The 15177-nt window shown below is 37.5% G+C and overlaps 2 protein-coding genes across 3 annotated transcripts in view; one reads left to right on the top strand and one right to left on the bottom strand.

Annotated features, from left to right (window-relative positions):
- kif20a (kinesin family member 20A) overlaps positions 1 to 2237 on the top strand; it is a 16001-nt gene extending 13764 nt beyond the window's left edge. Inside the window, exons 18-19 of the mRNA XM_079394426.1 lie at positions 878 to 1015; positions 1332 to 2237. Of these exons, the coding sequence (XP_079250552.1) occupies positions 878 to 1015; positions 1332 to 1622 (429 nt within the window). The 3' untranslated portion in view covers positions 1623 to 2237. The remainder of the gene's footprint in view (positions 1 to 877; positions 1016 to 1331) is intronic.
- On the bottom strand, positions 2235 to 15177 carry cdc23 (CDC23 (cell division cycle 23, yeast, homolog)). 2 transcript variants are annotated; one of them, XM_079394427.1, is made up of 16 exons: positions 15041 to 15177; positions 13816 to 13888; positions 13590 to 13727; positions 13450 to 13492; positions 13264 to 13369; positions 11861 to 11993; positions 11595 to 11772; positions 8677 to 8774; positions 7696 to 7777; positions 6621 to 6774; positions 5628 to 5747; positions 5475 to 5550; positions 5336 to 5397; positions 5173 to 5251; positions 3894 to 4013; positions 2235 to 2482 (listed from the first exon to the last, which is right to left on the bottom strand). In XM_079394427.1, the coding sequence occupies exons 1-16, from the start codon at positions 15148 to 15150 to the stop codon at positions 2315 to 2317; spliced, it is 1740 nt and encodes a 579-aa protein (XP_079250553.1). In that variant the 5' UTR covers positions 15151 to 15177; the 3' UTR covers positions 2235 to 2314. The 2 variants fall into 2 exon arrangements, 1 of the variants encoding a protein (XP_079250553.1); XR_013782952.1 differs by having other exon boundaries at positions 2237 to 2482; positions 3894 to 4038; positions 5175 to 5251.

Genomic DNA, 15177 nt, shown 5'->3' with positions numbered 1-15177 from the left:
TGTAGATCATGGAAATTATCTAAATATTAGATACTTGAATAAATAGTAAATAAACATTTTCTAACAAAAAGTGCAAAGTAACCATAGAAAAAAAGAAAATGCACAAAGAACTTGTCTGGAGATTTTTCCGTGACCTTCTTTTCTCTGTAAATTAAGGGTGCACACTATTGCTGAAAAACACAGTCAGATCCTAAACAAGGCCATATCTGCAGATTAATTATTATTGTTTTTGTAGAAGCAATTTTTTAATTTGAACTAGCACCTCATGACTATGCCACGTTTTGTACAAGAAGCTGCAAAAAAACATGGTGACATTCATTTTTATGTAAATATAATGGGCAATATATTGCATCACCAGAAATGATTGAGGCCATGTATAAGTCGATATATTGTTTATAGCAATAGGCCTAGCTACTAGTGTTTGTGTGGGAGATGATCCTACTGTTTGTTCCTCCAGGGGGCGCTTGATGGCACGGAGTCAGATCCTCCACTGTTGATTACTGGCATGATTTCCAATGTTGTGTGTGTGTGTGTGTGTGTGTGTGTGTGTGTGTGTGTGTGCATGTTTATGTGGTTTATGAGGACACAAATTTGTATAATGACATGGGTATGACAGAGGTATTACAATATGAAGGTGGTTTATGAGGACACTGCCTATGTCCCCGTAATTCAAAAGGCTTAAAAAACATACTAAATGGTGTTTTTTTGAAAATCTAAAAATGCACAAAGTCTCCTGTGAGGGCTAAGTTTAGGTGTAGGGTTGGTGTAGGGCAATAGCACACATAGTTTGTTCAGTATAAAAACCATTACACCTATGAGAGTCCCCATAAACCACAAAAACCAACGTGTGTGTGTGTGTGTGTGTGTGTGTGTGTAGAACCTGAAGCAGCTGCGGATGGAGCTCCAGATGCTGGGTGTGAAGCTGCAGTCTGGAGAACGAGCATGCTGTCGTAACACCGACGGAGAGAAGCTGCGCATCGCTCTCTCCTCAGCCGACAGCAAACTCGCCAAACAGGTAACAACACCCCAAAGATCACGCCTCAATCCAGCCAAACCTTACGCTCTGTCTGAGCTCTGATGTTCAAGTTCAAGTAGAGCTTTATTGTCGTTCTGCTACATGTGTTCCACTATCTGATTTGAAGTGGACAGAATGTTAGAGCTAACGAGCCGTAACCTACCCTTCCGGTCAGATATTTCACTGTAAACTTCATTATCAATGCTGGCAAGGGACCATGGTATAAGCAGAATAATCCACGGCTAGCTGTGCATTAAATGATTTTAATGCACTCTATGTAGTGCACTAAAACTCTCCTCTCGCTCTGTGTTTGTAGGATCAGATGCTGGTGGAGCTGTACACCAGTCTGCAGCTGGTCAAAGCAGATCTGCGCAGGAAGGATGAGCAGCTGATGCGGTCACAGAGCGGTCAGCCTCCTCCAGCGTCCAGCTCCTGCAAGAAGAGAGGCTGTGCTGCAGAGAACCAGCCTCCGGAGAAACGGCCCTTCTTCCGCTCGTTCTTCCCCTCGCGGCAGCGGGCTGAGCCGGGCACACCGTACACCCGCGTGCTGCGCTCTCGCCAGCCGTCGCCTCCGTCCACTCCCGTCCAGCTCCGCTTCAAATATTAGCTTTTATATCTCCGTTTTTATATTTCTGTCTGTAATCAGGTGGCCTTGTGACATGCAAATGGACCTTATTTTGATGGGAGTTTTCAAACTTTGTGTTCAAGGATTTCTATTGTGAAACTGTCATTTGAAGAGCAAAGGCTATTACCTGTTTTATTTTCCCTACATGCTGTTTGTTTTTTATATATATATATACACACACACACATGTATGCAAACCAAATCAAAATGTAGATAAAGTATTGATTCCAACTACTTTCCTAAAGGCTATTATCCCCTTTTCTATTTTCCATACATGCTGTTTTTATTTTTGTGTCTTCGAAATGTTATGTAAAGCTGAACATAAAGATTCTCTTCATGAAAGAGTTTGATGAATTAGTTAAGAATTCAGTGTTATTGTCATCAAGTACACATGCAAGTCTTTTGTGTTTCTTTGGTGTGTTTGTAAGTGGCCAAATGCAGATTTTAGCACTACATTCCTCCTTTTATTCCTCTTTTGCACATTTTGCATGCGTTTGGGAAGGTTGCTGTAGTTAGAGATGTTTGTCACTTTTGAATGTCTTTCCACTGCAAAATCAAACCAAAAAGGGTGCGTTTTGTAATAAAACACTCAACTGTCAATGTGTGATGAGTTTATTTGCTATAACAGGCAGTGTTGTCTGTACAGAGGGTTATTTACAGTGTTTTACTGCGGTGTCAGGGTGTGACGGAGGACAGGTCGAGTGGAGATACTCTCCTGACCGGTGTGGTGTTGTTGGGCAGGGGGTTGAAGACGCAGGGCAGGCTCAGGTCTGTGGATGAAGGCTCTCCTTGCTCTCGCACCGCAGAGATCTGCCTCAACAAGGCCTTGCCTTCCTCTCGCGCCTGAAAACAGTAATTAGCAAACCAGTTCCACAGGTTACACCACTAATTACACTCGCCTCTGTTCCACGCTGCAGAAACTCTATCAAAGATTAACAGCTAGAAATAGACTTATTCAACTAAACTGATTTTTCTCCAAATGTGTCTGTCAGTATTTGCTGTAGTTTACAGATTCTAATCATGTTGCCTCTGATCCTCTGTTTAAACTAGTGACATTCACATCTAAACCCACGCCTTTAAGCTAACTGTCTGTCTAAGATATGCTAACATGTTAAAACACGTTACCATACTCTAACAATCTTGCAACATCCCAGAAACCTCTAGAAACATTCTACCAATTTATATAAAAATGTTAACACATGCTAATAACATAACATACTATCAACTTAAAAAAACATGCTAACATCCTAAAACACACTGACAAATATATACCAGAAACTTCTTAAAAAAAAGTCCAAACATGTTCACATCTAACACCCTAACCATATTAAAACATGCTAAATAATGCAAACAATGTCTGTTTACATTCCATTAACATATAAAAATGTTCAAACATAGCAAAATGCATCAACTTCTAGAAAAATACTAAAACATGCTAGAAACATGCTGACATCTACATCCTAATTATGCTAGCAGCATGTGTAATTATGCTAGCCAAATTCTAAAACATGCCAATGACATGATAACTTATTCTAGCCAAGCGTTAAAACATTCTAGCAATATTAAAACATGTTAGCAGCATACTATCAGCTTCTAAAAAAAAAAGCTAAAACATGCTAGCAACAGTAAGCTAAATGTTTAATCATGTTAAAAAGTTCCAACAACATGCTAAACATGCTAGATGTTAACCTTCAACCATATGCTAAAAACATGTTAGTCTGCAAATTCTACCATCTAGTGTTAATTGACCAGAAATAATATTTAAATGTATTTAATAAACAGATTACTGCACTAGTTCTCAGAGATGCAAACTCATCAGGAGTGGAAGAAAGTAACTAAACACCTCTGATTGGCCAATGCTTTCAACAGAGACGCCTGTGATTGGCTACAATACTCAACACTGCAGAAATATGTCCTCGGCCCCTGGAATACAACTCCTCCTGATGTGGAACATCCTGGAAAGAGGTTTTGAGAGCCCACCAGAACATTATTTAGGAGCAGTTTAGCCTGGAATGCAATTAGGCTGGTTTTGAGCAGCACTTGGGCTGGTTTTGATACACAGATCTGCCAACCCGGTTTGAAAGCCCTTGGATTTGAGGACAGAACTGAGTTTGTACTGTAAAAACACCACTTAACTCACCAGATCTACACGAATCACTCACATGACCAGTTTTGGATTGAAAATGCACATTTTCCTGAAAGGTGACGAGTTTGCATCCCTGAGTTGTGAGTGGACTGATGAAGAGAAACTCACGTCGTTATAATCGCAGCAGCGCTGAGCGCAGAGAGAGGCCTCGTCGTACAGCTTGTTCTTGAAGTAGTACTGACCCAGATACCTCAGAGCGGTGCTGACCTCAGCGTGCTCCAGCTGCTCCTGAGACACACACACACACACACACCTTCATCACACAGATCTCTGCCACTTCACACATCAGTCACGTCTTCAGCTTACTCTGCCAAGGTGCAGAATTACCTCAACATCACTCAGAAAAACACAGAACGTTCCCCTAAAGTTAGTTTTTTGTTCCCAATTGGTTATTTTTTGGGAACCAAATACTAACGTTAGGGGAACGTTCTTTTTAGGGCTTTTGTTTTTTTTGCAACCATAAAGTAACATTCCCCTGGTGGTTGTTTTTAAAATAACCTAAAAATGATTTATCGAGAAGGTTCATTAATGGTTATTTCTCAGTTATTTTTATAACCATCTGTAAAACTATCTTTCCGATGAAAGCATTGCAGATGTTTTTGTGTAATGAACTATACAGAGCCCTGAAATTCGTTGAATGCAGCATTTATTAAAATATAGAAATTAGATCAATCCAAACAGGTTTTAAGTTATAATATTAAGTCAGGGTTAAGCACAGATCATAACTTCGAGGGTTTGTTTCATCTTACTGCACTCACGAAAATAAAAAATTAATGGTCATTTCGTTTATCGATCTCTTTATTGAATGATTACTTAAAATGAATATAGTTATGAGAGTAATACATTGTGCTGCAGTCACATTATTTGGTGCTGAAGAAATGTTAAATCGGGGTAATTTACCCCGTTATGGAAGGATTTAATCTTATATGATAGCTGATGTGCTCAGATTATTTTAAACAATAGATAAAAACAAGATATGGTTTTATAATACTGATTAGGCGTCCATACAGATCATATCAGAGTAAAGATGTTAGGAAAACGTTACGATGTTAAGAGAACGTTATAACAACATTATACAAACCAGAAACTAACGTTCTATTTCCATAAAGAAAACTTTCCTGGCGAACACTAAACAAACCTTGACAAAATAACTTCTGGGAACCAAAAACTAACATTACATTAACATTAGGAGAATGTTAGATTAACGTTAGAATAACCATAAACGAACGTTCTGGGAACCAAACACTGTTAGCTGGGAATGAGCCTTGCCCGCATTATTTCCTACAGAACACTCACTAGAACAAGGAAGTCAAACGCTGCTGTAAGACGTCTGGTTTGGCAAAAGAGAACCTGTGAGAGATTTATGAACTGAAATCTAGTAACTTACACCACATGAGAAAATGTCCTGGATGTAGATGATGTAGCACTGTGCAGCGTCGTCAGATTCATTCAGCTGCTCATGAAGCCTGAAGACACACACACACACACACGGTTTCACTGAAAGCACCAGCAGCACTCACACAACACACTCCTGAGGAAAACACACTCACTTGGCCAGCTTCAGAAGAGCCATCCTCTCCACATCACCGACTGAATACGCCCTCCAGTAACACTGAAGCCGTCAGAACAGAGCGTTAGCAGCATACTACACACACAATCTGCTTCAGTGCTCAAGAGTCGCCGCTTTACCTTCTTGGCCTCCACTTGCTGAGAGAGTTTCTCGTAGCATTCCCCGAGAGCGACGAGCATTCGCGAGTCATTAGGCCTGAAACCATCACAAACACAGCAGAAGTCAGCTGATGCTGAGGAACACAGAACGAGTGATGCTGGTGACGTCTTCACCTCAGCTGATGAGCTTTTCTGTAGTAGTAGAGCGAGTAGAAGGGCATCTTGAGGATCTCGTAGGTCTGTCCGAGTCCGTACCAGGCCCGGTAGTCCCTCTTGTTCACTTCAATCGCATGTCTAAGAGACAAGAACAAAAAAAGTATCACATTTATTTATTTCAATGTATTTATTATTTAATTCATACTGATATTTGTTTATATATATATATATATATATATATATATAGTTATTATAGAACAATATTTGGCGTTTTTTTTTACATTTGTAGTCTTATGTATTTATGTAAAAACATAATATAACAAAATAATGATCTGCAGCTGTATTTCCAGCATCATTACTCCAGTCTTCAGTGTCACATGATCTTCAGAAATCATAATAATATACTGATTTACTGATCAACAAACATTTCTGATTATTATCAATGTTGAACACAGTTGTGCTGCACAATATTTTTATGGAAACAGTGATACATTTTATTTTTCAGGATTGACAGATGAATAGAAAGTAAAAAAGAACAGCATTTATATTAATTTTATCTAACAATGTAAAGGTCTTTACTGTCACTTTTGGTCAATTTAATGCATCCTTGATGAACAGAAGTATTAATCTGCTTCCCAAAAAAAAAAAAATTTTATTGTCCCCAAACGATAGTTTGTATGTATATACAGTATACAGTTTTAGTAGTAGTATATTTTTATTTAATGCCATGTCAGCATCATATGCTATTTTCATGACAAAAATAATTTTTAAAATACAAGTAAACCTGGACAGTCCAATTAAAAAAAAAAATAATAATAATTATATATATATATATATATATATATACACACACACACACAGAGTTTTAAGCAAAAGTTTGGGCACCTCTATGAATAATTTGCTCTCATAGTGATATGCCATTCAGTTTCTAGAGAAAGCTGAATAATGTGATGTTTTTTGGACAAAAAGCCTTAGTGAAGCAGTACTGATTGGAGGCTTTCAGCCGGATACCTGTAGGCCTGGATGGCAGCCGAGGTGTTCTTCATCTCCATGTACTCGTGACCCATGAGGGTCCAGGCCCCCAGACAGCGTGGATTCAGCTTCAGAGCCCGCTGGAAATACAGGGCGGCCTTCTCGTGCTGAGAGCGCAGACTGTAGTAGTTACCTGTGAGCGGACGACCAAACACACGCTTCAGAAGAGACTAATGAGAGCTGGTGATGATTGATTCCACAGATACACTATTTCCTCAACAAACCGGATTTTCTAGTCTGTTGTTTTTCTCACATCCCTGTTCAAGAAATCAAACATCTGCTAGCTGGAAGGCAAACTGTTTAGAGTATATGGAGAAATTATTCAATAACATCCTCCGCTTTACAATCCCGCCGAACCCTCGGGGCCTCTTTAGTCAGAACTGAACTAAACATAGTATGTTTTCAATGTTGCTTCATCAGAATGGGATGACACCTGGTGACGTTTGTTGCATTAGCTATGTGAACACACAAAATAAACATGGACATGATTCAGATATGTTAAAGGGTCGGGAAAAAAGAACAAGTAACACTTGGTGCCTTCACAGTCACACACTGCAAAAAATTATCTTCTTCCTTAGTATTTTTGTCTTGTTTTCTAGTATAAATATATAAATGTTCTTGAATCAGGATGCATTTACAAGCAAAATTATCTGCCAATGGGGTAAGAAAAATTATCAATCCAAAGGCTAAACAACATTTGTGTTCTTGGCCCATTGGCAGATATGTTTGACTTGTTTTAAGCAAAAACTAAATTTGGATAATTTTTCCAGAAAACAAGACAATATCTTAAGTTATTTTACTTGTCAAGTAAATGCATCCTGATTCAAGAATTTTTAGATATTTATACAAGACAAAATTACTAAGGAAGAACATATTTTTTTGCAGTGTAAATGACCGTGGGGAAAAAAAGCTAATAAAAATTGCATAAATATTGCATAGTATCATAAAATCTAAATTCTAAAAATTATTTAAAAAAATTATTGAACAAATGTCCCAGAGAGTTGAGAATCAGACAGAGGTGTACAGCGATGTCAAACTGGTTCCTCATCCTCACCGATGACGCAGCACGTCTCCACTCTGTACTTATCGATCTCCACCAGATTGTGAGCCAGGTAACTGAGCTCCGGCTTCATGCTCTGACAACAGACAAACACTGGAGCTTAACAGAGCATTGCCTACTAAAATCAGCAGATAACCTCTCATTATTTTACTTCAAAACTTGGATATCTGACCCAGAAACACATAGTTTTAAGATCTCAGTCCAATCCTCCTTAAACCTGTTTGTCTTTTGAGTTAGTCTTTGAGTAGAGGACTTTCACAAGCTTCTATATTTGCCATATGCTCTATGTATGTGTGTAGATCATCACAGATGTAAATAAAAGCCTAAAATACATCTGCTCATCGTATAAAGTGACCGTGTCTCCTCATAAGACTTGGATTAAACCACTCGCTTCATATGGATTGGTTTTACAATGCCTTTATGACCTTTTTGGACCTTCTAAGTTTTGGTTACTTGCACTTTTAGTAGAACAGAAACCTCTTATTTCATTAAAAATATCTTGTGTTTCAAAGATTATCCAAGGTCTAAAGGGTTTGGAACAACATGAAGGGTAGAAAATGATGAGTGTTTGCTTAGTAATGTGCTAACTGCTTAAGAAAACTACATTTCTGATCATGCACTGAGGATCTTGCATGAGTTTTTATAGTTGCAATTAAATAGTAGTGAGCTTTTCTTTCATATACATCTGTAACAGATTATAGCAAAAAACAAAAAAGGTGTAAGGTGGCTGTGGATTGGATTATGAATTGTGGGTGTTGCTCTCAAAATGAATGCAGTTTAATTATAAGAAAAGGCTGGGTTTAAGCAGACTAAACGATTGGAGAAGTCCAGCAAACGGCATCAGAAAAAAAGTCCAGAAGAAGTTATTTTTACTGAAAGATCTGAAAGAGTTATAGCATTATGATTAAACATTTTAAAGTCATTAATAAAAGCATACATAGTAAGATGCATTCAGAAAACATCAGCAGCTCTCACCCGCACATAAAGTAGGTTGGAGAAGGTGTCCATGTTCTCGATGCGGAAAGGATCCTGTTCCCGGAGTTCATTGAACAGATATAATGCTTGATCAATATCTGGAGAAACAATGAGGCAGATAATATTAAGATAATTGCCTTTTCCTCATCCTGTTTTTTATCTACTTGAGTTGAGCCCAGTTTCACAGACGACGCTTAAGCCCAGACTAATATGCATGTTTGAGCCGTCTTAACTTGCATCATAAACACAGATTTCAGAGTCACAGTGTCATCGATTGTACTTGTCAAAGGTTGAATAGTCTGGCAGAATCTTTGTCATTTAGGAATAAGATTGTGTGGGTGATTAACTCAAGATTGCAATCTGGCTGTTCAAACATAAACGAGGGCTTCAAGTCTGCATTTAGAGGCATGAACATGTAAGGCAGGGCTGTACATGAACTGTTTTGAAAAAACAGCTGGACACTTCTCTATGCTGGAGAAAAACAATACAATAAACATGCGATTGTGACTATGTTTATCTGTGTTCTTCAAGCCATCTCAGGGATTTTTAGAAGAATAAAGTATATAATAGAGCTGAAATGATTAGTTGACATTATCTGTCGACATATGCTGAGCGGCATTGGATGAATATGCAAATATATGCTGCGCTTTTCTCAATAAGAAATAAACAAAAACTGACAGCGGTGAAAAAGCAGCAGTTAAGAAAGCATCTGATTACAGTGATGTGGAACACACACACACACACAGCAGTGAACACACACACACACACAGCAGTGAACACACACACACACACACACACACAGCAGTGAACACACACACACACACACACACACACAGCAGTGGGCATTTATGCTGCGGCACCCGGGGAGCAGTTGGGGGTTCGGTGTCTTGCTCAAGGGCACCTCAGTCGTGGTATTGAGGGTGGAGAGAGCGCTGGACATTCACTCCCCCCACCTACAATCCCTGCCGGCCCGAGACTCGAACCCACAACCTTTGGATTACGAGTCCGACTCTCTAACCATTAGGCCACGACTTCCCATTGCATCATAAAAAACTAGAGTCAGTGTAGCTCTCCAGTGTGGAGATATAGACTAATGATAAAATCTTTTTATTAGTGGGAAAAAAATATTTGATTAAAGTGATAGTTTGGTTTGCAGAAATCAAAGCTTGATCTAGCTCAGGACTGTTTTGATTCTCATAACACTATAAGGTATTTTAAGAGAGATTATGTTGCGAATAAAATAGTTTATCCAAAAATAAAACGTCTCATCACGTACCTTTATTTTGTTTCTTATCCATATAACTTACAAAAGGAGATGTTAGGCCGAATGATGTCATTCAGTTATTTTTCCATGTAGCTAATTACATGCTGAATCAGTTTCTCTGTCTGTCATCTCATTTTGTGTGCCAAATATATTTATTTGTATAAATTAATTGTATAATTGTAATTACATAATGTCAATGCCAACTGCATAAATTTTGGCACAGGTGTGTATTTTTATTGGAATGTTTTTTATATTTTACCATTTCCTTTAATAAATTATTTTACACAAGGTCCTGAGGAACTATTTTTTTGTACCTAAAGGACAAAAGGTCAACACTGAAACCCATTAAAACTGCATTTTTTTAATCCCAGGGCATTTTTTACAATTTTTTCAAGTTTGGCATATAAAGCAAATACTCGCTTTATTCCTGTTTTCTGCTTATGCATATTATAGTCTATTATAGTGTCAACTGGATAATGCAGCTATAATTGTATGGGTGTGTTGGTATGTGTGTCCTAAATACAATTTTTGTGTGCTTGTGTGTGTGCACCTGTAATGTTTGAGAGAGAGAAATTATACTGTACTGCGAATCACAAATCCCAGCGCTGTGTGCACCAGCAGAGCTTTGCTGGACTCTACTGGGAAACGTCTGGTACTGCACCCAAACAAAATCTGACTAAAAGCTCATTTTTTGAGATATCAACCTCAAACTTGTTTAGATTTATGGCTTTGATTTTCTATCAGTTTTTGAGTTCAAAATGTTTTATAAAATATATATTTTATATACAAAATTGCTCATAAATCATTTTCATAAACTTAAACCTCTATAACTTTTTTGGTTTTAATTTTTTACAACTTATTTGTGTTTATTTGTGTTTACATTTTTGTCCTCTATGAACCTGTGTGTAACTGTGTGTAAACTGACGCACAAGGATTAAATTGCAAAAGCTGAATAATCAATCAAAGTCTACTGATTAATCGGGGAAATGATCGATGATTATTCGATTAATCGCTCTTATAATAGTTATATTAATCGATTATCAAAATAATAATTTGTTGCAGCGTTAATTCATAACGCATGTTAATCGACTTGGCCTTCTATCACTGTATAGACTACTATAATAGCATGCTTTCTGCCTCATTCCGTGACATTAAACCATGCCAGATCACAAGAGGAAGTTATTTCAAACACTTGACTGATGTTATTAAGTAATTCTGAACTAAAAACAAGTAAATGTTCTCTTTGGACAACAGGTTTGCAAACAGGCTCACACACATTGCAAAACTGCATCGCATGCGTGCTACTGTGGTAAATTAATTAATCGCACAGACTGATTTTATCGTCTGTCACACTGTACAGCCCTGTAAGGTAAACCATAATCACACCTCTAAAAAAAAAAAAACTACTCCAATGTCCTAAATTGAATAAGGCCTAATCCTGGCTTCATCTAAGCCTTGTCTGTGAAACAAGGCCTTAATTGAATTTCATTAAATTATGTATTAAATTAAACTCCAACAGCTATATTTTTAAACCTATAAAATGCCTTTTAATGGTTTTAAAACCTCGGATAAAAAGATCAAATGTAGCCAAATGTATAAACAATCAGTAAAAACTAAACTTTAGGTTTACGTATCTTCTGCAAATATGGCCCACCTCGTATGTTATGGTAAGCCACGGCGATCTGGGAGATGATGTATGTGCTTTTAGCGAAGCCTGCCTCCATGAGGCTCTGGTATTTCTGCAGCGCCTCTTTGATCATCTGCAGCTCGGTGTACATGTGTGCCATGAAGAAATCCTTCACCCAGCAGTCCGGCAGAGACAGGGACTTCAGCTGGGAAACACAAAACAGAGACCGGTTTCTGTTTCAGTGTGCACGCCATGAACCACAAAGCACACTGTCGGTTTGGGAAAACATGTACCATTTCGATGTTGGTGATGAGATTGCAGAGCTCCAGCCACGACCCCCAGTGCAGAGGAAGCGCATGTGTCGCCGCCACAAAGATCTCCACCGCCTCCTTCAGCAAATCCAGCTTCCGCAGAACCACCCCATAACTGGTGTCAAATAAGGAGGATATTGAGGGATGCACAAACAGTCAAACCAAACATTATTCAGACACCAGATATCATTTTTTCATCATTGTTTTACTAGTGGCTGCAGGACACTATAGTTCATTTATGTAAGTGAGGAGAGGAAAATAAAGTAAGATGTGACATATTACACCCAAAAATTCTTCATACAGTGGACTACCAGTAAAATATTATTCAAGACACTTTGACCGGAGCTTTTTTTTTTTTTTGCTTTAGTGTTTTTCTTTAATTGCTAATGTGATGTTTTTCCACCACAGACTGAACAAAATGAAGCATTGTTTGGTAATTAGTTGAGCTAAATTGGTTTTATCTAATTGTGTTCTTAAATTTATCAGCTGACAGCTATTCAACCCAGTTCATTACACACCTTTCTATCAAAGTTATCTGACATTATCAAGATCAATTTGTTCTGACGCAGTTTAACTCTGAGTTCTTCTCATATTTTATTACCGCTTTCTAAACTATAGAGAATAAACTGTGATATAATGTGAGAAATGTTGAAGGTGTCTGAATAAATTTAGCTTTGACTGTAAGTGGTGCGCAGGTGCACATGCCCGACAGAAGTGGAAATAAAATGACATGACTGCCAGCTGTTAATGCACAATCACTGTTTTAGATGAGTAACTGTAATACTGTATAACATTTCCATTCAAATCTAGGCTACTGTATGCACTGCTGATTTCAGAGCAAAACGCAAAACTGTGACGCTTCATTCACGGCGCTATAATCGATTGATTTTTTTGCTGATTTTAGGTTTGAAATTTCATATATATATATTTTTTAAAGTAAAAAAATAAAATAAAAGCAAAAGTGTGAAAAAAAGCATTGTATTGTTTTTGTGTACTATAAAATAATAATAACAAAATCATATTTTTTTCATTTCATGCTTTTTTTATTTTAAAATCTAATAGTATTACCACACTTTATTTTATTTGAAAAATAAACGAAATAAAGTGCAATAATACTATCATTAATTATTGTACTGTTTATAGTTATATTTTATGGGTCACACTGAGAGACAAATCTCCAGGAGCTCTCATGAGCACCAGACTGAAGAACTGATGTGCATCCCTCACAATATTAACTACATTTTCAAGATGATCAGTTTTTTGTTTTTTTACAACCAGTGGTTCTCAAATATTTTCTACTCTGTACTCAATCTGCAAACCAATCAGAACAGACCTGCAATCCATTTTTGGGCCACAAGCCACTATTTGAGAACTAATTTGCTTACAGATAGAGTGCAAATCCATCCAGCTCTCCGGCGCTGTGTTTCTTGCTCAGCTCCACCCTGAGCTCTCGCAGCGCTTCGTTTCGGACCTGACCCTTTTCCAAAGGACCTGCAACCAAACACATGCTTACGATGGGAGCAGTGGAGACGACCTCGGCTGGAAACACTGTTTAAAACGCTTACTCTTACCCAGGCTGTCGATGGTCTCGTCATCTTTCTTCTTTTCGCCTGACTGAGAGAAGAAAGAAGTATATTGCTTTGTTCACATGTCATCTCCAAAGAGAACGGATCTAAAATATTCACATAGAAACAAGAGTGCAAGATCTCACTAGGTAGCGCGAATACATATAGAGAAAATATGCTTTCTGACTCCGGCAGCCACGGAGAAAATATGCAGCTCGATCATATTCCTTCAGGTCAAAGTATGATTTTGCCAGACAAAGGGCATCTAAATCCCGGGCGTCCTCCTGGAAGAAAGAAGGTGGCGGTCAGTGGACACATCCAGCTTACGTCTGTTATTCACATGTGTCTCCTATGTTCAGGATCCAGACTGACCTCGGTGAGCTCCGGCGCTGGAGGGATCTCGTTCAGAGGAAGCGGATCCAAAGAAAACGCCAGCTCAGACGCCCTGAAACACAAACACCAGGTTATTGTTGTTGTTTACACCCTGCAGAACAATACAATTCATTTGCATACACTTCCTGTCAAACGTTTTGAACAGTAAATGTTTTTTAAAGAAGTCTCTTCTGCTCACCAAACCTGTGTTTATTTAATCCAAAATACAGCAAATATTTTTACTATTTAAAATAACTGCTTTCTACTTAAATATATTTTAAGATGTTATTTATTCCTGTGATTTCAAAACTTTATTTTTTAGCATCATTACTCCAGACACACGATCCTTCAGAAATCATTCTAATTTGCTGCTCAAAAACATTTATTATTATTATTATTATTATTATTATGGATGAAAACATCCGAGTAGAATTTTTTCAGGTTTCTTTGATGAATAGAAAGTTCAGAAGAACAGCATTTATCTGAAAGAGAAATCTTTTGTAACATTATAAATATCTTTATCATCACTTTATCCATTTAAAGCATCCATGTGTCTTGATAATAATCAGTATATTATTATGATTTCTGAAGATCATGTGACACTGAAGACTGCAGTAATGATGCTTTGATCGTTATGTTAGGTTATATTATGTTTCATTCATCAAATACAGCTTTGATCACAGAAATAAATGACAGATTAACAGATATTCAAACAGAAAACAGTTATTCTAAATAGCAATAATATTTCACAATTTTACTGTAATAATCTCTCTGTTCAGAAGCTTTTGACTGATTTATACACATCCATCTCCACTTATTGTACATTATTGCATTATTATTTTATATATTGCATTATTATTTGTCTTTTTTTTTTTACTGGAAGCTTCTTCAAGACAAATTCCTCATATTTAATATTCAGAAGCCTATTGTAAACTACACAGAAAATAAAACCCGTTTTAAACAACAATGAACAGTTATATCAAAACCCCATACAATAAAACACAACATTAGCACAGAGAACAGTTTCCAGATCATCTCCTCGTGTCGTATTTATATTCTAATATCTCTGACAGTACAGTCTATATTAGTATATAATAACAGCTCTAATATCTCTTTATTTCATTATTAGCTGTCATGCTAACTAACGGTCACACAAAAGGATGTGTAATTAAATAAGGGTCTGTATTCCTGGCATGTGTTGAACTATGAATAGAATCTCTCTTACCATTTCAGACTGTGGACGAGTCCTCTTTCCTTACACCGCGCTATAATAGAAATAAGCTCTTTTTTAATTTGAACCAAGTCGCCGAACTCACTGCTGCGGGTAGCCGCCATTTTTCATAAATACGTCATGCCGACGTC

Source organism: Barbus barbus (genome assembly GCF_936440315.1).
Source record: "Barbus barbus genome assembly, chromosome: 36".
NCBI classification, from domain to species: Eukaryota; Metazoa; Chordata; class Actinopteri; order Cypriniformes; family Cyprinidae; genus Barbus; species Barbus barbus.
The sequence above is the reverse complement of the archived record's forward strand: the minus strand, read 5'-3'. Positions and strand labels throughout refer to the sequence as shown.

Bases quoted from the DNA above. Each gene is read 5' to 3' on its own strand.
- cdc23 (XM_079394427.1), bottom strand. From the start codon at position 15,150: ATGGCGGCTACCCGCAGCAGTGAGTTCGGCGACTTGGTTCAAATTAAA. The intron at 8,775-11,594 runs GTGGGCCATATT...TTGTTTCTCCAG, and splicing joins GGCTTACCATAACATACGAG to ATATTGATCAAGCATTATAT. The intron at 6,775-7,695 runs GTGAGGATGAGG...GTCCGCTCACAG, and splicing joins GGAGACGTGCTGCGTCATCG to GTAACTACTACAGTCTGCGC.